This window comes from Natator depressus, chromosome 11 (genome assembly GCF_965152275.1).
Source record: "Natator depressus isolate rNatDep1 chromosome 11, rNatDep2.hap1, whole genome shotgun sequence".
In the NCBI taxonomy this organism is placed as follows: Eukaryota; Metazoa; Chordata; order Testudines; family Cheloniidae; genus Natator; species Natator depressus.
In genome coordinates, this window is record NC_134244.1 from 61294318 (window position 1) to 61321864 (window position 27547).

Genomic DNA, 27547 nt, shown 5'->3' on the forward strand with positions numbered 1-27547 from the left:
AGGGTCCAAATTACAGGTTGTAATCTGGAGCACCTCCCAGAATCAAGGTGAGCAACCCTGACTGAAACTGCAGGGGAAACAGTATTTGTAATCTCAAAAAAACCTGCCTCATCTCCATAGAGGCAGACAGCTCAGTTGTGATCTGACTAATTTTATTTACAAAGTATAATGAAAATTTTTCAGTGAAAAATATTCAGCTCTGATAGTGAATATTGTGCAGGCTAATCACCACTCAAAAAGATCTGTTATCTGAGAGTCTGCAGACGCTATGGGGGTAGAGACAAAGACAATCTTCTTTGCCTCCTGTACAGCAGTGAGAAAGACTTCAAAAATGCTTTGTCACTATCAGTCAGGCTCATCATGGGATTTCCACCATTGGTATTCTAGCCATCTTCTCACTCATTTCATTTGTTGCAGATCATTAATAAATCATAGCAGCCTATGGCTACAGATCCAACAAATGGTCATTTAGGATCCACAATATCAAAAGTCAAGGACATATGGTTATTATAATATTTTAGTAGTGGCTAGTGTGGTCTGTCGGCAAAATAGTATTCTTCAAAGCCAACTGGAATATGATATGCTCCATCAGTCTAGTAGGACAGACCCTCAGGTCTGTCACCATGATAGAAGAGGAGTCTTACCATTTATTAAATCATGACCCTCGCAGGGCAGCCTTTTACACAAGTTGGAGTTGAAGTGGGTACTCTGTTTTTATGTCCCAAGAAAATCAGACCTTGGTAAATCACACTCTCTCTCTTGGATATGGGACATAGTCCAAAGTGGAATCTGTTTCTGTCCTAAGGCTGTGTAAACTGACACCTCCTGTGAAGAGACTCATGTTACAGCAACAAAAGCTCCCAAGACTCATTTTACCAATGTTACGATAGCACAGCTACTGGGAGTTTTGTGCAGTTCTGCACATCATTGCTATTTAGCTGCAGAAGTTAGGTCAAATGCTTGCTTGTGGAATATCACTAAGTTTATTTCTCTGTCTCCCTTTGAGAGTTTACACCTCACTAGTCATCAAGGCTGGACATCTTAGATGCAAATGTTCTGATGCTTTCAAAAGTTTACTAGAATATGCTTTTAAATGATGCTTTATCTTATCCTCGTTATGTACCAGTGCTCTCTTTGTGCAGTTTACTTACAGCAAAAGGCAGATACTGCTTAATTGAAATACCAGAGAAACTGGGACACTGACATTAGTCATCCACAGAAAGTTACAGACACTTACTAAAATGTGAAAATCAGCAATAATAGTTTGGATTTCTGTGCAGTCATTGTATTAAAGTATGTTGTGTACCCACCGTTAGCTTTTATTGCATACACAGAAGTATCTCTGGAAGATAGGCTACATGTAGAAACCTGCATCTCAGTTGCACAAGGGAGACATCTTCCAGATATCAACAATAGTCTACGTCAGCTGTTTTTTGTTGTTTGTTCACTCGCCCGTTCCAGCTACACAGTCTTCACTGCGGTTGCCCAGGTGTCACTGATTAGACCTGTAATTGGAAATTAGTAAGCAGTTCTATTGGTGACACATGAAAGAGCAGAGCCTAGCTCACTACCTCTTATATGGTTTGCACTGTGGAGCTAACAAGTTTATGAAATAGTAAAAACCTTTTTGTCTCTAAAATGAGCTGATACATACACCAGGAGCAATTCTGTTGAGTAAGAATATGCTGCTGTTATATACTCACTTTTCCAAGAAGAATCATGCATAAAACTATTGCTATTTTCCCTTCACTTCTACTTTTTTTTTTTTGTAGGTCTGAAAATCTTTGTGGAAGACCAGTCTGTTTTCCAATTGTGGCAATACAAATTAAGTTAAATCATTACTAATACCTTTAGTGACTGACACTTAATAGCAGGAAATAAGAGGGAGTGATCAAATAATATAGGGGACTTAATATACAGCATCACTTTGTCATTTTCAATCTACTTTGTACAGTTGAGGAAGCTGCAGATATGAAGGTAAAGCTAGAGATTACTTACCAGTAGCTACTCATCTTTTACTGTAGTGCTGTCTCCTCATTTCTGTCTCCATCGCTGATTATACACACGGGCAGGAACTAAGGGGGTTGAGCCCTGGTACCTGTTTTTGTAGATGCAGCCTCTGTAATGCACATGTGATGAATCATGTAGTCTGACACTGAGGTGCATATGGTATAGCATTTGACTTCAAAAATGAGGATCTATGGAGATTTTATATTCGGAGAAGTCCCCAGTTACTTGTAGGATACCTAGTTTTCACTGGAATACACTAGCAGTGATTGAAGTGTTTATTGTTGGAAGTACTAACTAAATTTTACATCCTTGGAAGTCTGAGAAAAATCTACATAACAAGTGAGCTGACACTGTTTTTCAGGGAGGTGAGTGAAAGCGTACCTTTTCTGTGTTGGTACACAACATCCGTGTGTCAGGATACTTGTAGATTGTTCTGCTGTGTGTTTGGCTCACAGCCCTAGCCTCCATTATTGTAGGGTAAAAGTCAAGGGATCTCTCAAACCTTTTATTGCCACCACTGTAGCGGCAGAATGCAAAATGGTTCTAAGCCACCAGCAGATCCTAGTGACATTTTGCCTGATTCTGTGGTGAAGGAGCCAGAATACCTCCAGGAGCATAGGGGACGCTCACACAAGAGCAACACTACCATTTGAAAGGTGTGGTATATGTTTCTTTCCCTCCCCGCTCTGATTTGAGTCCAACAGCTGGTGCAGGAGGAGGGTAACAGCGTGATCTTTCCCCCTTTGTGGAGTCTGCCGCTCCTTGTGCTGCAGGGACACACACATTTGGTATGAGTGATGCCCCTTGCTCTGTTGTGCAAAGAGGAGGAGGGCTCCTTACGCCTTGCTTCCAGACACCGCTGCAAAGCCAGCCAAAATCTGATCAGGACGCTTGCACAATTAGATTTAGATTACTGGCCAAATTTAGACCTGTGCATTATGTACCTTTATAAACCCCAGCACAACAAATTCGGAACTGTAAAAATGAAAATGTGTTGGATCTTCCACTTCACAAATAAGTCAGACACTTATCTCAAAAGATAATGGCAGATGAGAAAGGAGAGGAGGCAATCAATAATTTCTTTGCAAGTCATTGAAAGAATGATTTTTCCCTCTCCTTTAACCACCACCTATACATGCTCATTTTCCCCACACAGTTGTATAGAAAATAACTACCATAATAACTCAACAACATCCATTTACACTAACTTCCCCCCCCTCAACTGTATTTTTTTCCAAAAGTAATAATATATGGCAACATGGAGTTTTTTGTTGCTGTTTGTTGACCTGGAGGGTGAAAATTAGTGTGCTTTCAAAGAAAAAGGAGTGGTTTATTATTTGCTTATAAACCCCTTTGATTTCCATAAATTGTTACACATAGGAATAACTTAGGCTTTGCATAAATATACTGTAAAAACTACGTCCATGGGAACTGTATGCAAAACACGAAAGTGCTCCTTGCTTTAACCTGCAGCCACATGAAATTGAAGGATATTAGTGTACAGTAATTTTGTTGTATGTCAGTTCAAGCAAAATACTCTGTAGCCTCGATATTTAAAGATCTCATTTTTATGTGCAACGCAACACCCATGACCGGTATCCTATGGTGCTGCTCAGAACACCTTTCTACAAAAAGCAACAACCCACAGACCTCAGCTGGTTAGGCTGCATGGCCTGGAAAAACAGAGAGGTTTTTCACCTGTTTTTAAATGTGGGTGAAGAATTAGCTGTTATAACGTCATTAGGCATACTCATAGAGTTCTTCTTCGAGTGATTGCTCATGTGAATTCCACAATAGGTGTGCGTGCTCGCCACGTGCACCGGTGTCAGAAGTGTTTCCCCTAGCAGTACCCATAGGGGGGAGCGCCCCCTGCGACCCCTAGAGTGGCGCCTGCCTGGCGCGGTATAAGGGGAGCTGCGCACTTCCCGCCACCCTCGGTTCCTTCTTGCCGCCAGTGAAGGTGCGTCGGAACTGCGCTTTGCTGTAGCTCATCCCCAGAACTGTTCGTTCGTTCGTTCAGCGTTAATACCTGTAGTTAGTTAGCTTTTTAGTTAGTTTAGTTAGTCAGTGAGCCTGGGCCGGGGCATGCCCCGGGGTTTAAGTCGTGCGGCTCTTGTAGGCGTTCTGTGCCAAGAAGTGACCTGCACGCAGACTGTTTGCACTGCTTGGGAGAAACCCATATCAGCGAAAGGTGCAGGATTTGCAAGTCGTTTAAGCCTCGGACCAAAAGAGAAAGAGACATTAGGCTCCGGGCCATCCTGTTGCAGTCGGCACTGGTGCTGACCCCGACCCCAGCATGCCACTCCGAACCAGTACCCGGCACCGCGGCATCAGTATGCAGCGACCCTTCAGTGCCATCGGCCAGTCGGCACTGCTCCCCTTCCACGGGGGACACCAAGAGGGCCAGGAAGACTCCCTCTTCGCAGCAACACCGAGGGAAGTCTGGGACAGAGACTAGGCCCATGTCAGGCAGTCCTCGATCCCCACCGGGCCCCAGGCCTCCGACTCACGTTGAGCGGTGTAGCCTGGCCCCTTCGGGACAGGCCTCTCCAAATGTCCGAATGCTGTCTACACCTGAAGCTCTCCAGTCGGCCTGGGACATTATGTCCATGCCGGTGCCCGGAGCACCGCCGATGTCGGCCCCACATTCCAGGGCAAGCCACCGCTGAGATCTCTGCAGTTGCCTCTGGCCCGGTCTCGGTCGAGGGAATGTTCCCAATGCCAATCACCACCCAGCAATCGCTCAGGGCAGAGTCCAGGTGGATCGCCCTCAATGCCGACCAGACTGGCTGGCTGGGTGTGGCGGTTCAATGATGAGACAGAACACAGGTTTATCCAAGCAAGCAAGCTGGTTAGCTGAAAAGGGCTGCCCCCTGTCAGCTTTCCACCTTCCCTTTTATTATATTTCTCCCCCCTGCGCATTACCTACTTCCACCGCAAAAAGACACAACAAAGGAATACATGACTTTGATTAATATTCTTATTTTCCAGCCTCTATCTACTACAATCCTAATTCTCAGGCCTTGAGGCCAGGCCAAGGAAGCTTCCCACGATTACTGTCCTTTAATTAACTTCCCAGGGTTCATATCTGGTCCTCGTCCTTGGATGGAGCAATGTGTTGCTCCTACACAACGGTCAGGGTGTGCCCTGACTGTTTCCAGGTGGATGGACTAAACATGAACCCTTCATTCCCCCGATTTTTGTTTAATTATACTCGGCCATCTCATGGTAGCCGTCAATTTGCTTTTGCAAGCAATTTAACTCCCAGACTGACAAGGACATAACTCGGGGAGCTTGCCAGGGCGAATCTCTACAAAGCCTTAGCAAAGAGGGAATACATTGTACACAGCAGCAGCAAAAAATAAGCCCAATGATCACAAACACAGCATAACCGAAAAGTTGTCGCAGCCATCCTAGAGATGGCAGCCAACCTGTAAGCCAATTCCAAAAGCCCTCAAACCCCACATCTTGACGTATGTGTGCCGTAAGATTGGCCAACTCGGCCAATCTAGATTCTATGGAACGACTATTATCAGTTAAATTAAAACAACACATATGCCGAAACGTGGAACAGCCTAGGTGATGTTTTAAGAGCAGAAAATCAATGGCTGCTCTGTTATCCAAGATTGCATCCCTTAATTCATGTTGCTCTGCATTAAGTAGGGCAATTGCCTTGGATGTTGTGTTAATTGCCTTCGCTGCAAAGCACGCCAGGGCATTTAGGGTTCTAGCTGTATAAGTGGCAAGCGCGGGGACCCCAACAATGGAGGCCGCTAAAGCAGTATACTCAGCGCGACTAAAAAGCTCAACATCTGCAACACAATTATCTGAAAGGGGTACACTTCTTTTACTGTGCCTTTGGCTGGCAAAAGGCAATATAAGCGTCATTCTGCTAAGACAGCAAAGGGTGCCATCACTTAAATTTGCAGGAATATAACTAAAGGTGCGTGAGCCACAGGTAAAAAACCACCCTGATGGTAGGATGATATGGCCATAATTGTATGAAACATTTACAGCGTGGGAACAATTTAAGAGGGGTTGAGGAATTTGCCGACAGCCCAAGGGCACCTTTGTACTAGTGCAATTAACCACACGCGCACAGGTGACATTGTTGGCCCCGGCCGGGTACGGTGTGTGGAGGGATATAGCCGTGTGAGGCAAGGTATAGTTGGCCGGGCCCCAATTAGCCATGCCAGAGTACTGGGAAGAGAGATTCGCATAAGCAGCGAGCATCGTCTCATTCCCTATTTCCTCAGGGTGATGACATACTGGTATAAGGCATGTACCTAACAATTCTCCGGCTGCTACAGAATCAGACAAACAAAAGTGGGTAACATTTGCTATTGAAGCCAATCTTTCCCATATGTTATATGTCATTCGGGCCCGTAACGGGGGAAGCGCTCCCGAACCAACCCCTACAGGAAATAGCAGACACAAAAGGCATACAATCAGCACAGAATTAGCAGTGATTTGGGCGAGAATCGCCACAAACAAAGTCTCAGGAGTCTCTGGCTGTTGATTTGCTGCCAGTCTTCGTTGAGCCGCCGCGACCAATGCTTTTACTGCTCCCCATGTCACGGGCTGGCTTGGGACGCTACGCCTCTTCCGTTTCCGTCCCGCCGTTGTCGACCCGGGAGGCACCACGTTCTCCTCTAGGGTCAGCTGAAACTCCGGTATGGGGTTCGACAGCCCCTGGCGCCACGCCATGCTGTTTCAGTGCTGGTCGCACACACCGGGCTGGAACCCACAACGGTCCTGCAGGGAGAGACACAGCAGCATATCCCCGACCCCAAGTGATTAGAGGTACTGGGCCCAGCCACTGCGGATCGGGCAGCTGACGGTAAAAGACACGCGGTCTTTCCAGTACCTCAGATTTGTGAAAATGGCGATCCGCGGGGGTCTGCTGATCTGCGTTCAGTGTTAAATTATTTAAAGTAAACAAAAGGATATGCATTTGTTGTTGAATGTCTCCTAAGGTTCGGAGACGCAGCTCCCCATGTTTTAATTGTTTATCAAGCAAGGTTTTGAGCGTGCGATTGGCACGTTCAACAATGGCTTGGCCCGTGGAATTATAAGGGATCCCGTGTTTAAGACGGACGTTCCATCGGGCGCAAAAAGTGGAGAGGGCTGTGGAGCAGTAAGCTGGGGCATTATCCGTTTTAATTTGGCTTGGGCGACCCATAACAGAAAAACAGGCTAGCAAATGGTGAATAACTTTAGCAGTGGCTTCCCCACGCTGTGGGGTTGCCCACAGAAATCCCGAATAAGTATCAACAGAAACATGTAAAAAGGAATAGGGGCGGAACTGTGGCACATGAGTGACATCCATTTGCCATAGCTGATTTGCTGCAGTACCTCTGGGGTTAACGGCATAAGAAAAAGTAGGAGCAGCAGCGGCACAGTGGGGGCAGGAACGAACAATGGAACGTGCATGATCAGCAGGAATGTGAAACTGCCGGGCCAAAACAGAGGCAGACTGATGGAAAAAGGCATGGCTTTCAATGGGGTCAGAAAAGAGGGAATTTACCTGACCACGTAACGCGCGATCAGCGCGTGCATTGCCCTCAGTGAGTGACCCAGGCAGAGGGGTATGACTGCGAATATGAGCAACAAAATAAGGGAAATTACGAGTGGAAATAAGATATTGCAAAGACAAAAATAGGCGAAGGAGGTCCACATCGACCTGAGGGGTAATGAGGGCAAGGGGTAAATGATCAATCACTTGATAAACATAATGGGTGTCCACAATTAAATTAAAGGGACAATCAGCGAAAAGTTGAAAGGCTAAAATAACAGCAGCCAGTTCTGAACGCTGCGCGGAACGCTGAGGCAGTGTAAAACGAGAACGCCAACGAGGGGGGTCACCTGATTGATAGGTGACGACACCTCGATGTGGAGAGCCATCAGTAAAAAGAGTAACAGCAGAAACAATGGGTTGAGAGCGGCTAAGACGATGAACAATTAGAGGCACCTTTTGTGTAATTACCAACCGAGGATCTTTTGGGGGATTATAAGAAATTTCTCCCACATAATCACAAAGAGCAACCTGCCAAGCCAAAGAGGTGTGGCACAAGGAATCAAATTCACTACGGGACAAGGGGAACACAATATCAACTAAATCAGTGCCAGTAAGTTGCACTGCACGGTGGCGGGCTTTACGAACAAGATCAGACAGGGCATCTAGATATGGGTAAATATTCCGAGGAGGAGTGGAGGAGAGGTACAGCCACTCTATGATAGAGACGGCTGTATTCGTACGGGGTACAAACAGAGCCGCAGTGGGCGTATGAGGGGTGGCAAGAAGAATCAGCCGTAGGGGACGGACCTCAGGGGGTCTGTCCACAAACTGCTGACTTAATGCTGCATTAATTTGTCGAATGCAGGCAATGTGCTCTTTAGTGATGGCAATAACTGCACCCGGTGCTCGGGCTCCACGTAGGAGCTCGAACAACGGCTGCAGCATTGAGGTGGGGAGACGAAAATAGGGCCGAATCCAATTTAAATGACCCAAAATCTGTTGTAATTTAACAAGGGTTAGGGGTTGAGGTAGAGTTAGTGCCGGACGAACCGGAGCAGCATAGGTTTGTAAAACCTTATGGCCGAGGTAGTGGTAGGGATAAGAGCGTTGGATTTTTTCTGGTGCCACCAACAGGCCATTTTGGCCGAGGATTTGAGACAAAGATTCAATCTGTTGTTCCGTGACCTGGGGACCACTAAGCAAAATGTCATCCATATAATGGTAGACCTTTAGCGTAGGGTACCGGGCACGAAAAGGGGTGAGGGCCCGATCCACAAAAAGCTGACACAAGGTTGGACTATTTTGCATTCCCTGGGGTAAGACCTTCCACTGATACCTTTGAGAGGGTTGCTGATTATTATATTGTGGCACCGTGAACGCGAATTTTTCGCGATCTTGTGGGCAAAGGGGGATGGTGAAAAAACAATCTTTTAAATCTAATACACAGAGCTGATCGGTTTGAGGAATTAAATTTGGATTTGGTAATCCATATTGCAAGGGGCCCATAGGTTGGATGCATTTATTTATTTCCCTTAAGTCATGTAACAGCCGCCATGCACCAGATTTTTTCTTAATAACGAACACCGGGGTGTTCCAGGGACTAGTAGAGCTTTCCAAGCGCTGTGCCAGCAAATGCTGCTGCACAAGCGATTGAAGCGCTTTTAGCTTTTCTAGAGGGAGGGGCCACTGGTCAATCCAGACGGGCTCTAAGGATTGCCATACCAAGGGCAATGCGGAGGGCAATGTGGGTGAGGGAGGATTTTGAGCCATCAGATATTAATATCGAGGGTGGTGTCCAGCTTTGCGAGTAAATCACGGCCCCAAATATTGAGGTGGACAGGGAGCACAAAAGGGCGGATAGTAGCAAGGGTACGGCCTCCCGGTTTAGAGACTGTGACCCAAGACAAACTCTGTCGCCCGGGTTTACTACCCCCGATCCCCCACAACTCTTTAGAAGGAACCGTAGGCCAACTAACCGGCCACTCCGGATCACGAATCACCGTAACGTCAGCTCCAGTGTCCACCAGCCCTGTGAAAGGAACATCATTTAAGAGAAGTGTTAACTGAGGTTTCGAGGGGCGGACTGACATTGTCAGAGCAACAAGTGGAGAGGACGTGCTGTGAGACGGCGAGTGAGACAACGTTGATCCAAAGTCGCCTCCGCCCCGAGTTCGATCCTCGGCAGCTGGCACCTGATAGGGGACTAAAATCAATTGTGCAATTGATCGTCCACGCGGGAGCGACTGTGGAAGATGAGTCCACACCTGAACCTTAATAATGCCGGTGTAATCGGCATCAATGACCCCGGGGATGACAAAAAAGCCCTGTTTCCCAGCATGAGAGCGAGGGAGAACGAGACCCACAAAGCCGGCAGGGAGAGGTCCCGTCACCTGGGTAGGTATGGCGCAGACCTCCCCTGGCAGCCGAAAATCAGTGTCCTCCTGCATGATCAAATCAAGCCCTGCACTTCCAGCAGTCGCCGCCCTCATAGAGTCTATGGATTTTAAGGCAGAGGAACGGTTGTCTGAGTGGGAAACACCCCCGTTTGGCCCTGGGTTCGGGGGGGACCCGCCGCGCGGTTTCCCGGCCCGCTACGACACTGATTAGCCCAGTGATAGCCCTTTTGACACTTGGGGCACTTTTTTGAGGGTCGGGCGGGTGCCTTTGATGAGCGGCACTCCCGCTGGAAGTGACCCTCCTTGCCACAGCGGTAACAACGCTTCCCCTCTTTTCCGGTTCTTTTTAGGGCGGCAGCCAGAACTCCAGCTTTATGGGCTTGTGTGCCGATGTTTTGGCACGCCCGTAGCATGTCTGAGAGCTCTAAAATGCCAGAGGCTTGCGCCGTCTGGAGAGCGCGGCGGCAATCCTCATTTGCATTTTCAACTGCCATTTTTAACAGGATTTCCTGAGCTGCCGCAGCGTTATCCACCTGTCGGAGGATAGCCTCCTGCAATCTGTTGGTAAAATCCAGAAAGGACTCTGATGCACCCTGACGGATACTAACAAAGCTTTTAGTAGGCTTGCCTGAATCCGGGACCTTCCGGAAAGCATGCTGGGCGCAGGTGGAAATAAGGGGGAAGAGGGCCTGAGGGAGTTGAGTTTGCATCTCAACGGTAGCAAACGGTCCCTCCCCTGCCAAGTGCTCAAAAATAATACCTTCCGCTCTATGAATCTGGGCCTGGCGTTCCGCCTCCTGCCGATACTCACTAATCCAAATAACATATTGACTGGGTGACAGCATCATGCGCAACAGCGCCTTCCAATCTTCAGGGATCAGGGAGTATCCACTACCTAGCCCTTCAATGACACCACGCACAAACGTGCTAGTCAGACCGAACTCGCGAATTGCTTTCTTTACCTCTCTAATCACCGAGTAAGGCAAACTGACCCAGGTTCCAACCGGGTTGCCCTGGTCATCGTTTTGCCAGGTCACCGGACAAACCGAGACCAGCTCAGCCAGCTCCTCTGCTGTAAGATCTGAGCGAGCCTTCGCTGCGTGCACCATTTGTTGCACCAGCGAAAGCCTCTGAGCAGATGCAGACGACCCCCTGGGGGGCCCCGAAGCATGGGGTTTCAGGGGGGGATGGTAATCACAGACCGGCTCTGGTGGGGAAGGTAAGGGAGGCGGTGGTAATAAAGGCACTGGGGGCGAAGCAGGGAGAGGGATGGCTGCAGGAGCCGACGGCGGTGGCGAAATCGGCAGCCCCTCTGTTGGTGCGGGAGAGGGTTCTTCCGAAGCGACACACTGTGTTGCATCGGTAGGAGGGGGGGTGGCTGCAGGAGCCGACGGGCGTGGCGAGATCACCAGCCTCGTGAGGGAGGGCCTGTCCGAGGCAACACGCTGTATCGCATCGCGGCAGAGGTGCCAGGCATGTAAAGCCTGCACGGGCGCCCGAGGCTCTTTATGCAATGTCTGGCCCAACCGCTCCCAGTCCGCTAGCTTAAGGGTTCCGGCTTCAGGGTACCACGGGCACTGGGCACTCACCTCCTGTAGCAGGAGAGTGAGTTCTCGAGCGGGGCAGTCATGCTGAGCCTTACGCAGCAGATACTGTAGCTCATTGCGGTGTTGCACTTGCAAAGCAGAGAGGGAGCTTCCCATACTTACCACAATGAAAAATACTCACCGGGATCCGCGAAGCGGATGAGTGACGCGTCTGAAACCCTTGCCGGGCGAGGTGAGTGCTGAGGGCCCCACGTTTGGGCGCCAGTTGTGGCGGTTCAATGATGAGACAGAACACAGGTTTATCCAAGCAAGCAAGCTGGTTAGCTGAAAAGGGCTGCCCCCTGTCAGCTTTCCACCTTCCCTTTTATTATATTTCTCCCCCCTGCGCATTACCTACTTCCACCGCAAAAAGACACAACAAAGGAATACATGACTTTGATTAATATTCTTATTTTCCAGCCTCTATCTACTACAATCCTAATTCTCAGGCCTTGAGGCCAGGCCAAGGAAGCTTCCCACGATTACTGTCCTTTAATTAACTTCCCAGGGTTCATATCTGGTCCTCGTCCTTGGATGGAGCAATGTGTTGCTCCTACACAACGGTCAGGGTGTGCCCTGACTGTTTCCAGGTGGATGGACTAAACATGAACCCTTCAGCTGGGTTCCTTCCAGCCGAGACTCGTGGCACTGCTCATCCTCAAGGAGCTAATATTGGTGGGACCGTGACGGGCGTCGCCATCTGTCTCGTCTCGGAGAGGGTACTGTACTTCCCGCTTGGACCCCCGCTCCAAGTCTCCGCCATGACATCGCAGCCCCGGGCATCTATCGTCGGCATTTCGCCATCGTGGGTCCGCCCGTCGAGGCCGTTCGTGGAGCAGCTGTTACCGCCGGTACCGGTCCTCCATGTTGAGATCGCGGTCCCGTGCCCATCGTAGATCCTGGCACTGCCGCCCTTCCCAGTCCAGAGACAGCAGCAGATCTTACGCCAGCCCAGTCTCCATTCGTAGCCGTCCTTCAGTGGGCCAGGCCAGCCAACCGAACAGCCGGCCCTGCCGGTGCCACAGCAGGTGCAGTGGCACCAAACGTCGTGGCCAGCCGAATGGTACCAGTGGGCATCATGGCCTCCGGCGCAGCCCCCAGTGGGAGCTTGCTCGGTGGCCGGAGCGTTGGAGGCACCGTTGGCCTCCCTCTCCAGACCCCCGAAAAAGGAGGCGGTGGGACATGCGTCCTCGGCACCGTGCCCGGAGTCCGACCAGGTGGTGGACCCTCTGGTGCTGGCCGACACCCAGAGCACCGCACCGGCCTCTTCACCCCGCCCGGAGAAGGCGATTGCGGCCCCGCCCCCCTCCGTCCCGCAGGAGGACTTCAGGGCCCACCAAGAACTCTTAAAGAGGGTGGCAGTAAGCCTCCACCTCCAGGCAGAGGAGATGGAGGAGCCCTCAGACTCCCTGTTTAATGTGTTGTCCACATTGGTAGGGTAGCCTTGCCTCTCCATGAAGGGGTGGCTAAGATTTCAAATGCCCTGTGGCAAACACCGGCCTCGTTGGCCCCCATCTCTAAAAAGGCGGAATGCAAGTACTTTGTACTCGCTAAGGGACAGGAGTACTTGTATACCCACCCGGTGCCCAACTCCCTGGTGGTCAAGTCGGTCAACCACAGGAAACGGCAGGGTCAACCAGCCCTGACCCCAGAGAACAAAAACTCTCGGAGACTGCACTCTTTCGGAAGAAAAGTTTATTCATCTTTGAGCTTCCAGTTACAAGTGGCAAACCATCAGGCTCTCCTGGGCTGGTACAAATTCAATCTATGGGGCTCCCTGTCCAAGTTTGAGGACTCCCTACAGGAGCGCGATAGGAAGGAGTTAAAGGCACGAGTGGAGGAAGGAGCAGCAGCCACTAGAGCGTCCCTGGAGGCAGCCTCGGATGCTGCGGACACGGCCGTATGATCAGTGGCCTCCGCAGTGTCCATGAGACAGGTGTCCAGTGAGGCGCAGTCTTCCATGCAGGATCTCCCGTTTGACGGGAAAGCTCTGTTTTGGGAGGAAACAGATACAAGGCTGCATGGCATGAAAGACTCCCACACGACCCTCCAGACTCTGGGCCTCTATGTCCCGGCTCCGGCAAAACCTAAGTTCAAGCCACAGCAGACTCCTGCCCAGGCCGCCCTCATGAAGTTTGAGGCCACCCTTAAGAAGCAGCGGGACTATCAGAGACGCCCTTGGAGGCAGTCTTGGCCTGCCCCCCAGCCTGGGTCCTCCACGGGCAAGCAGGTGGGAAAAAGGCGTTTTTGACGGGACGCTCGGGGGCACCCCACCAGTCCTCATCAGGGATCCACCCCCAATGACGTTTCCCTTCTCCAACTGGTTGTGTGCTTTCCTCCCGGAATGGTCACGGCTAACCTCGGACCGATGGTCCTCAACACCACCTCCTAGGGTTACACCCTCCAGTTTACTTCCTCCCCACCCAACCATGCCCCCGTCCCCCTTGGGGGACCCCTCGCACGAAGTTCTGCTCGAGCAGGAGGTGGGGCGGCTCCTAGGTCTAGGAGCGATAGAGGCGGTGCCCGAGGAGTTCGTGGGCAAGGGGTATTACTCCAGTTATTGCCTTATCCCGAAGGCCAAAGGGGGGCTCAGGCCCATCCTGGACCTCCGAGGTCTGAACCAGTACATGGTGAAGCTGAAGTTCCGCATGGTCTACCTGGCATCCATCATCCTCTCCCTGGATCCTGGGGACTGGTATGCTGCCCTTGATCTACAGGACGCATACTTCCACATCCACATATTTGAGGGGCACAGGCTCTTCCTCCATTTCATGGTGGGACAGAATCATTACCAATTCACGGTCCTCCTGTTTGGTCTGTCCACTGCCCCCAGGGTGTTTACAAAATGCATGTTAGTGTTAGCGGCCTACCTCAGACGGCGAGGGGTCCAGATATTTCCCTATCTGGATGATTGGCTTGTCAAGGGCACCTTCTGGTCGCAGGTGAGGGATCACGTGGTGCTCCTCTTGTCCAGGTGCACCATCTTGGGTCTGTTGGTAAACAATGCCAAGTCTACATTAGTCCTGGTCCAACGCATAGAGTTTATCGGGGCGCTCCTGGACGCAGTGTCGGCCAGGGCCTCTCTCCCGCCAAACAGATTCAAGACCCTAAAAGGTCTCATCAACTCGGTCACAAGGTTCCCGGTGACAACAGCCAGGGTTTGCCTACAACTCTTGGGTCACGTGTCGGTGTGCACGTACATGGTCCATTACACCAGACTCAAGATGAGGTCCCTCCAGCTCTGGTTGGCCTCAAAGTTCTCCCAGGCCATGGACAGGATGGACAAGGTCCTCATCGTGCCGGACTCTGTGATCACCTCCCTACGATGGAGCATGTTGTTTGGGGCGGACCACCAAGGGGGCTCAAGACCTCACCTTACATATAAACGTCAAGGAGCTCAGAGCAGTGTGGCTGGCCTGTATGGCCTTCCGCTCGCACCTGGAGGGCAAGGTGGTCAGGGTCCTCACGGACAACACGACCTCAATGTTCTATATCAACAGGCAGGGAGGGGCCCGATCCTCTGCCGCAAAGCCCTCAGGCTGTGGGACTTCTGTATAGCCCATGACATCAACCTGAAGGCCTTCCACGTACCGGGCGCCCAGAACGAGAGGGTGGATCACTTGAGCAAGGACTTTTCCTCGCAACATGAGTGATCCCTCCATCTGGAAGAGGCCCACTGGCTCTTCTGAAGGTTGGGAACTCCCCAGGTGGACCTGTTCGCGACTTGGCAGAACCGGCGATGCCCCCGGTTCTGCTCCAGGGGGGCCTGGGGAGGGGTGCTATCTCCGATGCCTTTCTCCTGTCCTGGTCTGGCCGGCTTCTCTATGCTTTTCCCCCGTTCCCTCTAATCAGCAGGGTCCTGGAGAAGAGAAAGACAGACAAGGCCCGGGCCCTCCTGACTGCTCTGGCGTGGAGCAGGCAGCATTGGTACAGGACCCTCACGGGCCTGGCGGTAGCTCCGCCATGGCCGTTGCTGCTCTGCCCAGACCTGCTCTCTCAGGACCAGGGCCGCCGCCTCCTCCATCCCAGCCTGGTGGCTCTTCACGTCGCGGCGTGGCTGCTCAGTGGTTAGGTGGAGAGGAAAGGATGTGCTCAGAGCAGGTTCAGCACATCCTCCTCGAAAGTAGACGGTCCTCCATTCACTCCACTTATTTGGCGAAGTGTTCCCGGTTTTCTAGGTGGGCGGTGGACCAGGGTGTCTCCCCAGTGACCGTCCTGATCCAGCTTATCCTTGGTTACTTTCTCCACCTGAGGGCCCAGGGCCTGGCGCCCTCGTCAGTCAAGGTGCACCTGGCAGCCATATCGGCCTTCCATCCGCCGGTGCAAGGGCACATGGTATTTTCCCATGCTATGACTGGCCGGTTCCTTAAGGCTTTGGACCGTCTTTTTCCGTATTCTAGACCCCTGGTCCTGCAGTGGGACCCAAACCTGGTTTTGGCTCATCTCACGGGGCCCCTGTTTGAACCACTGGCCATGTACTCCTGGTCTCACCTCTCGTGGAAGGTGGCCTTCCTGGTTGCAATCGCGTTGGCCAGGCGAGTCTCAGAGCTCAGGATCCTGACCTCCGAGCCGCCGTACACGGTCTTTCATAAAGAAAAGGTCCAGTTCAGCCCACACCCTGCATGTCTACCACATCAGTCAGGACATTTTTCTACTGGTCCTCTGCCCCAAGCCTCACGCATCCAGTGAGGAGCGCCGTCTCCACACACTTGATGTGAGGTGGGCTCTGGCTTTCTACCTTGAGCGGACCTAGCCATTCAGAAAGTCCTCGCAACTGTTCGTCGCCTTGGCTGAGTGCGTGAGGGGCCAGCCGATTTCCACTCAGCGACTTTCCAATTGGATCACTTTGTGCATCGGTTCCTGTTATGAGCTGGCAGGTGTCCCCCGGCCGCCCATTGTGAGGGCACACTCGACTTGGGCGCAGGCCTCGTCGGCTGTCTTCGTGGCCCACGTCCCCATCCAGGACATTTGTAGGGCCGCCACATGGTCTTCAGTTCACACGTTCACCTCGCACTATGCGATCATCCCCCAAACCAGGGATGCCGGGTTCGGCAGGGCCGTACTCCGTCCTGGGAACTTGTGAACTCCTACCCACCTCCAACAGATATAGCTTGGAATCACCTATTGTGGAATACACATGAGCAATTACTCGAAGAAGAAAAGACAGTTACCTTTTCCATAAGTGGTATTCTTCAAGATCTGTTGCTCATGTCTATTGAACATCCCGCCCTCCTTCCCCTCTGTCAGAGTTGTCTTGCAAGAAGGAACCGAGGGTGGGGGGAGTGCTCAGCTCCCCTTATACCACGCCAGGCAGGTGCCACTCCAGGGGTCGCGGGAGGGCGCTCCCCCCTACGGGTACTGCTAGGGGAAAAACTTCCAGCACCGGTGCACGTGGCGAGCACACACACCTGTTGTTGAACAGACATGAGCAACACATCTCGAAGAACACTAGTTACGGAAAAGGTAACTGTCTTTTTCTTAACCTTGTGGCATGATTAGTAGAGACACCAGCCAACTCCATTTATGTATTTAGGGGTAATTATTAAATGATGTGCTAAAACACAGGGTTTGGCATGTTCTGCAAGGAGACAAACATTTACCTAATTTAGCATTGTTCTGGAACCTTCCCTGTTACCTTACCCAGGGAAAAGGGACCTACTTAACCTGGGGCTAATATATTTGCCTTCTATTACTCTCCTGTAGCCATCTGGCCCGACCCTGTCACAGTATGTATTGATGTTGTGAACATGAAGGGACTGGTGGTAATCAAGTTTAAATTTTAGATCAGTTTCAAGATAATTGCATTATAAACCTTATTCCCCACCCAGTGGCTCTAACTTATAAATGACAGATTTGATTATGAACTTTTGGATTAACTCTGGGAGCCTAGGAGAAGTGATAATGACATAGTGTAGGTTTATCGTCAAGCTAGATCAGTATTAATGTTGTACTGTGTTTCATTAGAAAGAGATTCATCTGCTTTGGTAGAGGTTAGAGAGATTTAGAAAAGGCAGCTTTATAATGTTGATGGGTTGATATTGCCAATGGTATGTCAAACTGTAGAAGCCTGTGCCAAAGGTTTAAGCTCCCTAAGAGCTGCAATATCTGAATTAGCGGGTGACAACCGTTAATAGAAATATCATTAGGTTTGGAGACTGTAGGAGCACACGGGGAGCAATAGCAATGACCACAAAAACATTCACAAGTTATCAATCTTCCCTTTATTAAAAACCCTAATACACAGATAATCAATGTTTTATATACATAAATGAAGATGGAGGATTACCATAAAATGTCCAGCATCATAGTTTTCAGACTCACATCCGCAATGGTACCACTGAGATAGGTGGATCTCTCATCAGATGGTCGTCTGTGGCAGGTCTCCTGATGGATTTTTCCTCCCTGTTGATGCTGAGGGAACCCTTTTATTCTGTGTTACACTCACACCCATAATCATTATGCAGATGCAGGATAGTTATAACCCCCTTTCCCTTATCAGGACTTTGACACCCCATAAATGTTGGGGAGCCCCCACTTTCCATAGCCTATATTCTGAGTTCCCTGTATCATGATTAACATTTACATCAATAAGTTCCCATGGTAACTTGCAGTCACTGCAGACTTTTCCATGATGTTACTATCGCGCAGCTTGCGGTAATGACCAGCACGTGGTCGCATATTTTCCTGAACATCACCCATTAACACATCTTTTATGATAATCTTGCAACTTTACTGGTACAGGGTTACCCTTGGGTCAACTAGTCATGTCAACTTCTTTCAGGCCTAAGGCCTGATATGGCTAAGCTGAAATTTGACACATCTCACTTTACAGTCTTACCGTACTTGTATACCTAACACACTCTTACCAATAATATATGCTTATCAATCCTATACCCCTATAATATTATCCTACATATTCCTACACTATTACCTACAACATAAATCTGTTCATCTCACGTTGATTACATATGAATTAACCCCAACAATAGAAAACAATTAAATGATTATATAAGGTATTTAGCTGCATAACAAAGGTGTGAAATAAGGGGGATGGCCTCAACTGGCAGTTTTCAGAGTAACAGCCATGTTAGCCCTGGTCTACACTAGGACTTTAGGTCAAATTTAGCAGCGTTAAATCGATGTAAACCTGCACCCGTCCACACGATGAAGCCCTTTATTTCGACTTAAAGGGCTCTTAAAATCGATTTCCTTACTCCACCCCTGACAAGTGGATTAGCGCTTAAATCGGCCTTGCCGGGTCGAATTTGGGGTACTGTGGACACAATTCGACGGTATTGGCCTCCGGGAGCTATCCCAGAGTGCTCCATTGTGACCGCTCTGGACAGCACTCTCAACTCAGATGCACGATTGTTTGCTGTTGCTCTGACGCAGGGAGGGGCGACTGACGACACGGCTTACAGGGAGTTAAAATCAACAAAGGGGGTGGCTTTACATCAAGGAGTATTTCAGGCAGGACTTCACAGAGGGTTCCAATAAGAAACGGTGCACCTAAGTTATTGTTCTTATTGGAACAAGGAGGTTAGTCTGGCCTCTGATTGATACATGGCTAGATTTACCTCGCTGCACCTTCTCTGTGAGTGACTGCAGTGTGACCTAGAGGAATGAGTCCCCTAGACCAGGGGCGGGGGTTGGGGGGGTTGCAAATGAGTACAAAACAAATCTGGTCTATTTCTTGTTTTGATCCACTCCATCTATCTTTTACATCTTTGGCTGGCAGCAGACGATGCAGAAGGACTGCATGCCATCCACATCTCATGGCTGCTCGGCAGAAGGTGGTACAGTAGGACTGCTAGCCATCGTCATCTCTTGCCTGCCCGGCAGAAGATAATGCAATAGGACTGCTAGCAATCTATATCACCTGCCTGCTCACCATAAGATGGTTCAATAGGACTGACTGCAGGACTAAAGAGAATGACCTGATCAAGTCACTCCAAATTTAGTCCCTGCACCCATGTCTGCCCTCACAGAGGCGACCAGGAGCACCTCGGACATGATGATGACGGCTACCAGTCCTATTGCACCGTCTGCTGCCACAAGGCAATGGGTTGCTGCTGCTGTGTAGCAATGCAGTACCGCGTCTGCCAGCACCCAGGAGACATATGGTGACGGTTACCTGAGCGGGCTCCATGCTTGCCGTGGTATGGCGTCTGCACAGGTAACTCAGGAAAAAAGGCGCGAAACGATTATCTGCCCTTGCTTTCACGGAGGGAGGGAGGGAACGGGGGCCTGACGATATGTACCCAGAACCACCCGCGACAATGTTTTAGCCCCATCAGGCATTGGGATCTCAACCCAGAATTCCAATGGGCAGCGGAGACTGCGGGAACTGTGGGATAGCTACCCACAGTGCAACGCTCCGGAAGTCGACTCTAGCCTCGGTACTGTGGAAGCACTCCGCCGAGTTAATGCACTTAATGCACTTAGAGCATTTTCTGTGGGGGGACACACACTCGAATATATAAAACCGATTTCTAAAAAACAGACTTCTATAAATTCGACCTAATTTCGTAGTGTAGACATACCCTTAGTCTGTATTCACAAAAAGAAAAGGAGTACTTGTGGCACCTTAGAGACTAACCAATTTATTTGAGCATAAGCTTTCGTGAGCTACAGCTCACTTCATCGGATGCATACTGTGGAAAATACAGAAGATGTTTTTATACACACAAACCATGAAAAAATGGGTGTTTAGCACTACAAAAGGTTTTCTCTCCCCCCCACCCTACTCTCCTGCTGGTAATAGCTTATCTAAAGTGATCACTCTCCTTACAATGTGTATGATAATCAAGGTGGGCCACTTCCAGCACAAATCCAGAGTTTAACAAGAATGTCTGCGGAACAGTGGGAGGGGGGGAAAGGAATAAACAAGGGGAAAATAGGTTACTTTTTATAATAAATCAACCATTCCCAGTCTCTATTCAAGCCTAAGTTAATTGTATCCAATTTGCAAATTAATTCCAATTCAGCAGTTTCTTGTTGGAGTCTGTTTTCGAAGTTTTTTTGTTGAAGGATAGTCACTTTGAGATCAGAAATCGAGTGACCAGAGAGATTGAAGTGTTCAACTGGCAGTGTAACACTGAAGAATGAAGGGTTGATGTGCCACTAAAAGAAAGGGAAGAATTTGGCGACTGTGATGGTACAATGATGCTGCCAAATAAAAACTTTCATTTAAAAATAGAAATGTGATGCTTGTGTACGGTTCAGCACTTGAGTGTATATAGTTGGTTCTTTAGTAGTAATGGTTGGTGCAAGCAGAGGCTTGTGCTAAAGTATAGGATGTATTGCATCTACAATGTAAGGGAAGCTCTTCGAACATAACTGAATTAAGCTGTCAAGTTAATTACAGTCTTTCTTAAAAGAACAGTTTAGAGCAAAGCAGTACAGCTGTGAAAAAGAATCTGAGAAGTCTTTCAGATCCTTGGTGCTTCAGGCTCTAAGTAGCTCAGGTTGGGCACCCAAATATTAAGGCACTTTGGAAAATGTTGCCCTTTGTTATTACTTAAAGGCCGTACTTTATCCTGAGTCTTTGTGCAAACCTTTCATTATTCTTCATGCTGAGGGGTGTTGGGTGTCTGTACCTCCCATTAAAGTAAGCAGAGCTAGCCAGTGCTCAGCATCTCTCAGGATCAGGCCACTGCTTTCAGTAGGGGAAAGTGGTTATGAACTGTGGATAATTTATGTCTCTCACTTTGTAGACCTGGCCCATGATCACAATTAAAATGTAATATGGCCCTTGCCTGCTTTAGAGCATCACTAGAAACTGTAAATTCTAGAGGAAAAGAGGTATGAAATACGACCAATTAGGGAACTGATCTGAGTTTTCAGCTTGTATCCTACCATGTAACAGTAAACCATCCTCCCCAGTACAGAGGGGATAAAAGTCCACAGCACTTCTAAAATGTAGTAGGGAGATTCCAGATAAATGGAACAGCTAGCAAAACATTCAAAGGGATGGTTGGGAGCCAAAATTTGACACAGTCCCTGTGAGTAATTTACCCTCACGTCTAGATTGGGAGCCACTGCACCAAAAAAATAAAAGCTGCAAGAGAGTCATGTCATTGGCACTATCATTGACTAAAATTAATTGATAGTGCTATGTCTTTATTATGCTGAAAGGGCTGTGTAAGGATAACATCCATCTGGAAAGTCAGTGACCGATTTGTTGCCTTGTTTTACTGTAATATGTTTAGATCAGAAAAAGTGATTTATTTAGATTCTAAAAAGCTTGTAAGCAGCGTTAGCATATGTAGCTAGGGAGTAAGGTCCATGCTAATGAATTTGCTTATTATAAAAAGTTTTATGGTAGGCTTTCTCAAACAGAGAACGTTGTTTGAGGAATTAGTTTTCCAGGAAATTCCTTGATGTTTTATTGGTTTAGGTTTTCTTTTTTTATTTTTGTAATCAGAAATGCAGAACTGGTCTTCAAAAGCATGTGTAATTTTGTTCACAAGAAGTATGGTACTATAGCCTTCACACATTTTGAAAGGTTTTTTTAAATAGATATCGGTCAGTATGCAAAAAACATGATGTAAATTAAAGAGGCACTGTAAGTTAAAATAGTAATACCCTGCCTTTGGTAAAGAAGAGCAACTTGATTTTTTTGTACAGAACAGATTTATATTAGTTTGAGAAAAGAAAGGTATGGTCCTGAAACTGATCTGCAAAAAAGGAGGAACGTTGATTATCACTATTGGCAGATACATTGATTTTGATTTTCTAAATAACTGTTTGAAATTAATTTACTGACCATTAAGGAAAGTGTTATTGTATCCAGAGAAGCAAAACTCTTATGACCCTATTTAGAATATGCACTGCATGCTACTCCATTGAAAAGAAAGAAATTGATGTAAAACTCATAACTTGGTTGCCTTGAGCATGGCATGGAGATGCCAGTCAAAGGCTGAGTAGAAGGCAGTACACAAACATTTTTACCATCATGGCTACTTCTACTGATACTAAGCATTACATCATATTCTAGAGTGCTGCTTTACTTCAAGCATTTCAACATGAAATATTGGAAATCATACCATAATTGCATATTCATGTTATAGAGTTTTTCCACCTCTTGACACAGTGTTGGCATTGTAAAAAGAGTAATGCTAGCTGTGAGTGTTTAACTGGAGAGATTTCTGCTTATTAGCAATATGCCATCTTCTGTCATCAGAGGATGATCATGTGGGTCTTGCTAACTCCCCAAATCTGTACATTTTTATTAAGTGGTTGTAGTCCTTACTCGTCACTTACATTTCAATGAGCATTGCAGGTGCTGGCTGCAAACAAGTGGCTGGTTTCACCAACTATAGTTAGGGCTACGATTTTTTCACGGAATCCGTGACTTCCAGAGACCTCTGTGACTTGAGCCCATAGTGCCTGGAAGCTGCAGGGTTCCCCCACCACCCATGGTGGCTGGGAACTGTGGGGGCCCCGAGCTCCCAGCCACCGCAGGCGGCACGGGTGCCCTGGAGCTTGAAGCCGCCGCAGGTGGCCAGGGTGCCCCACAGTTCCCAGCTGCTGCAGGTGGTGGGGGTTCCCTGGGAGCTCCCAGCCCTCATCGGCAGAAGGGACCCTGGCAGCTCCCAGCCGCTCCAGGCGGCAGGAGTGCCTCAGAGCTCAAGGGCAGCTGGGATGCCCCAGAGCTTGGAATCACAGGCAGTGGGGAGATCCTGCAGCTCCAAGCTGGGGCCCTGGAATGGTGTGGGGACCCCGTAGCTTCCCAGTTCGTCATGCATCATGGGCTTCTGTAAATTTTTCTTTATTGCCCGTGACCTGTCTGTGACTTTTACTAAAAGTATGTGTGACAAAATCTTAGCCTTAGTTATAATGTATTTCTTGAGTTGGGCAAATAACTGTCAAACAAATAAAGCATATTATGAAAATAATCATAACATTATATAGATGTATCCTACAGTGATCCAAATGTATGTCTCTCTTTTTTTTTTTTTTTTTAATTCAGCAACAGAAAGTATCATCTTTAATGTGCATACATTTACTCCTGGATTCTGCACCAAAAAATAAAAACTCTGCTCACAATATTTTAAAATTCTGCAAATTTTAATTGTCAAAATAGCACTGCATAATCACACCAGTTTCAATTATTTTGATAATTTATTTCAAAATACGTGTCAGCAAATATGTCTGTAACAATACAGACACACACAAAAAAACCCCTATGACAACCTGGTCCCTGTTTCTCTGCTCCCTTCCCTGCCCCCCAGAGCCCAGCTGGGGGGGTGGGGCAGACACCCACAATCCCTCCCCCCAAAGAGCCCAGCTATGGTCCCTCCCCGCCCCAGTCAATACACCCAAACCCCCTACCCCTCAGAGCCCAGACTTGGCACCCCCCTTGCCCAGATAACCACATCCCCTCCCTCCCCAGCCCAGACACCTGCCCCCCCTTCCCCACCCAGAGCCCACGGATCTAGAGGGAGAAAGAGCCTGATTCTGGGTCCCAGGCTTGTGTGGAATTTCCAGTGCGCTCCCATCTCCTTCCCTCAGGGCAATACTTGGAACTGCAGCTGCCGGGAACCCTCTACTTCCCTCTCCCTCCCTCTGGCAGTGTCTTCTAAGTGTGAGCTGGGCTCTCCCAGGTCCAGAGGCCGCTAGTGGCTGCCAGCAGAACTGCAGCCCATTTTGGTAGGGAAAAGGAAATTCTGCACACACACAACATTAATTTCTGCAAAATTCTGCATTGCGCAGTGGCGCAGAATTCCCCCAGAAGTAATACATCTTTATACTGCTCATTTCCATTTGTTTGTTTGCTCCCCATTCCTTACTTCCTGGTCCCAGAGATAAATAGATTTTTTGTAGTTTATCACATTTAACTTTCTTACATTAAAAACATACATATGTCTATATAGCATTCTCATTAGGGAACGTTATAGTTGAATTTTTGTACTGTGTGACGTTTTCTGTATTCACTGCTGTCTTGAGATGCTCAGAACGTTTTCAAGCATTTCCCTCTTGGGCTGAAACTTTCCATGGTTAGCCTTTGTTATGATTTCAGAGGTAATTTCTTCTCTAAATGTTTCTTCAAAAATAATCCAGCCGTTATTAAGTTGGTAGTGATGTGGAGAGAGGGGTTTCCCTCCCCCAACTTTAAAAAAAAAAAATCTGATGCCTTTCTGCAGAGATATTCCAACAGTGGCTGAAGCTTAGAAATAAAACTCTCCATGTGGCTAGGCCTGGCTGAGGAAAAAGGAACACAAGTGGAAAATGAATGTTGCCATTATTGTGCAATACTCAGTGGATTAATGTTTTTTTATATTACTTAGGTGTGAGGCATTATGATGGAATACACCCCTTTATTCACACCCTGTACACTATTGTAATAATCTTTGTACAATCTGTGCCTTGTGAGACATCATTTGAAAAGTCATAACTTGCTGATTAGTAATATCATGGTAAAGTGCTTGTTTACAACATTATATGTAAAGGTATGAACAAAAGCTGAAATTATGACTGAAGTGTGTTTCCCAGTTAAGTCTGGAGAATGTTTAAACCAGTTTCTCAAAGACAAAGGGCAAGCTGACCGTATATTTTTGTAAGATTTTTCAGTTTATAATCATTTCACTCTTCCTTTTCCCCTCCAATATTAAAATCTAATTTTTATGTGTGAAGCCAGTATGTAAGGTATGCTTCAGTTATATGGGTTTGTGCCTTTTAATAATATAAACCTGTCTCCAGCAAATCCAATCATCAACAGAGTTTTTAAAAAATCTATGAATCTTGGTATCTTGTTTTTTTTATAGTTACCATGTACTGTAATACAGCCTGCTTCAGGTAATTACCATATATTATAGCGGTTTGCCATTAGTGACTGCTATAATTAAGGTTGCAAATCAGTTTCCATTATAATCCCTTGTTTTCACACAATCATAACTTGTCAAAACATTAACCTTTGGGACTGAAGTTTTCCATGCTTACTTTCAGCTTGAAGGTAGATATTTTGGGGGGCAAAGTTTGAAATATCATGCAGGAAACTCATTTCCAGTCTTTTTGAGTTCTGAGGGCTGTTTAACTGGGTAATGAAATGTGTGTCTGACACTCATCTCCTCCAGAGACCATGTGCCCTAAAAGAATGAGCATAGGCCCTGGAATCCAGAGCTCTTTTTGTGTTCCATTCCCACTTCGACCTGGCCTCAACAATACTTTGCACTTATACAGAAATTTACAAAGATTACTTGGCCCTGGCTACACTACCACTTATCTCAGCAAAACTTATGTTGCTCACTCAGGGGTGTGAAAAAACACACCCTTGAGCAACCTCAGTTACACCGACAAAAGTGCTGGTGCGTACAGCACTTTGTTGGTGGGAGAGCTTGTCCCGCTGACATGGCTAGTGCTGCTCATTGGGGTGGTTAAATTATGTCGACGGGAGAGCTCTCGCCTGTCCACATAAAGGGGTTACATCATGAGCGATCTTACAGCTGCATTGGTACAGATGTGCCGCTGTAAGCTCTGTTGTGAAAAACGACTGGGAGTATATCTACACTAGAGTCTCTCCCCATAAAGTAGTCCAAATTAAATTGTCGTTTTACTGATGAGGAATGTGGGCGGTGTGTGTTGAGAGTGTGGGGGACATAGTGGTCTAGTGACTTGATCATGGCCCTGTGCATCAGGCGACCTGGATTCTAATGCTGAATCTGACGCTGACTTTCAGGTTGACTTTGGGCAAGACACTTTACCAGTCTGTTCCTCTGTTTCCCATTTATAAAACTGGGATGATATTTACCTTCCTTTTAGATCTCCATTGAGACTTAAACGTTAAGCCAGATCTGACGGCTACATACGATACTACAGCTTATTGTACGGTAGTTGCTATTCAGTTTAGTCATTTACCACACAGTGGTGTCTAAGATGCTACAGTTGTTCTGCTTGTATTACAGGTCTTACTGTGGTCTTTCCTGCAACTGTGGGTAAACATTGAGTTTTTAATGGTGGTCGCAACAGGGAAGGTTGTATAATAAATACCAGTTTGTATTATATTTTGTATGACTTGACAATCTATTATGCTGTAAAGGGAGACCAGGCATAAGTCCAAAGAGGTGGCTAGGCAGGTAGAGTTAAGGATAAGCTATCAGCCTTAATGCTCATTTCTCTGCTTGATTCAAGAGCCTTAACATTACATTAGCACTTGTTCTTTTGCATAAAATTATTTTTAAGAAAAGGTGATTGGTTTTTCCACACAAGCTTCTGGGAGAATGTTTTAATTAGTTTCATGAGATATAGGATAATAAACTGAAGTATACTTACTATGCAAAATTGCAGTTTTTGTTAAGTTTAGAAATAGTTTTCCACTATTTATTCTGTATGCAGACTGACATGACTATATAGATCCATTCTTTGCAAGATGATGTAGGCTGTAAAGATATGAGTTATAAACCAGTTTTTTTTTCATAACATAAAAAAGCACAGATCCTACAAAGGGATCTGCTTCCAGGAGACCTGATGCCTGCACAGAGTCCATTGACTTCAGTGGGACTTCCTGCAGAAATGAGAATCCCCACTTGTGGATTCTTTTCCAGGATTTTGGCCTCTGACCTGAAAATGCTACAATTCCCTAAAGTCCTATGATTTTTCTGGCAAAATATGGTATTTACAAAATCAGTTGCCCTGCCCACAACTGAACTTCGAATGTAGAAATGCTATGGGCCTGATCCATGGCTCACTAAACCCCGAAGAAGTCATTCCATTGAATTCAACAGGCTTTGGATCAGGTGCTAGGTCTCTGAGGTATCCCAGGTGGATCAGAGAAAAAAAGCCTTTATGCAAACCATTACAAACTCAAAAATTAGTATATCATGTGTGTGAAATTATTTCAAAGACTACTGGTTTTAAAGGAATTTCTGATCTCTGTCTCTGTCTCTCTCTCTTTGTCTCCTCCAGTGGCAGATGAAAGCCAGGTTAGTTCATTGGCTGGACACAAACAAGGTAAGAACTTTCTTGCACCTTACTTCACCTGCCCTTCCCTGAAAAAACAGCCAATTTTTGAGCAACAGATGGATCTTGCTTCTAGC

At 47.6% G+C, this 27547-nt stretch overlaps 1 protein-coding gene across 1 annotated transcript in view; it reads left to right on the forward strand.

Moving 5' to 3' along the window:
- Positions 1-27547, forward strand: part of PARD3B (par-3 family cell polarity regulator beta) — a 617867-nt gene that overhangs the window by 356457 nt on the left and 233863 nt on the right. The window contains exon 16 of the mRNA XM_074967987.1: positions 27417-27461. Within this exon, the coding sequence (XP_074824088.1) occupies positions 27417-27461 (45 nt within the window). The remainder of the gene's footprint in view (positions 1-27416; positions 27462-27547) is intronic.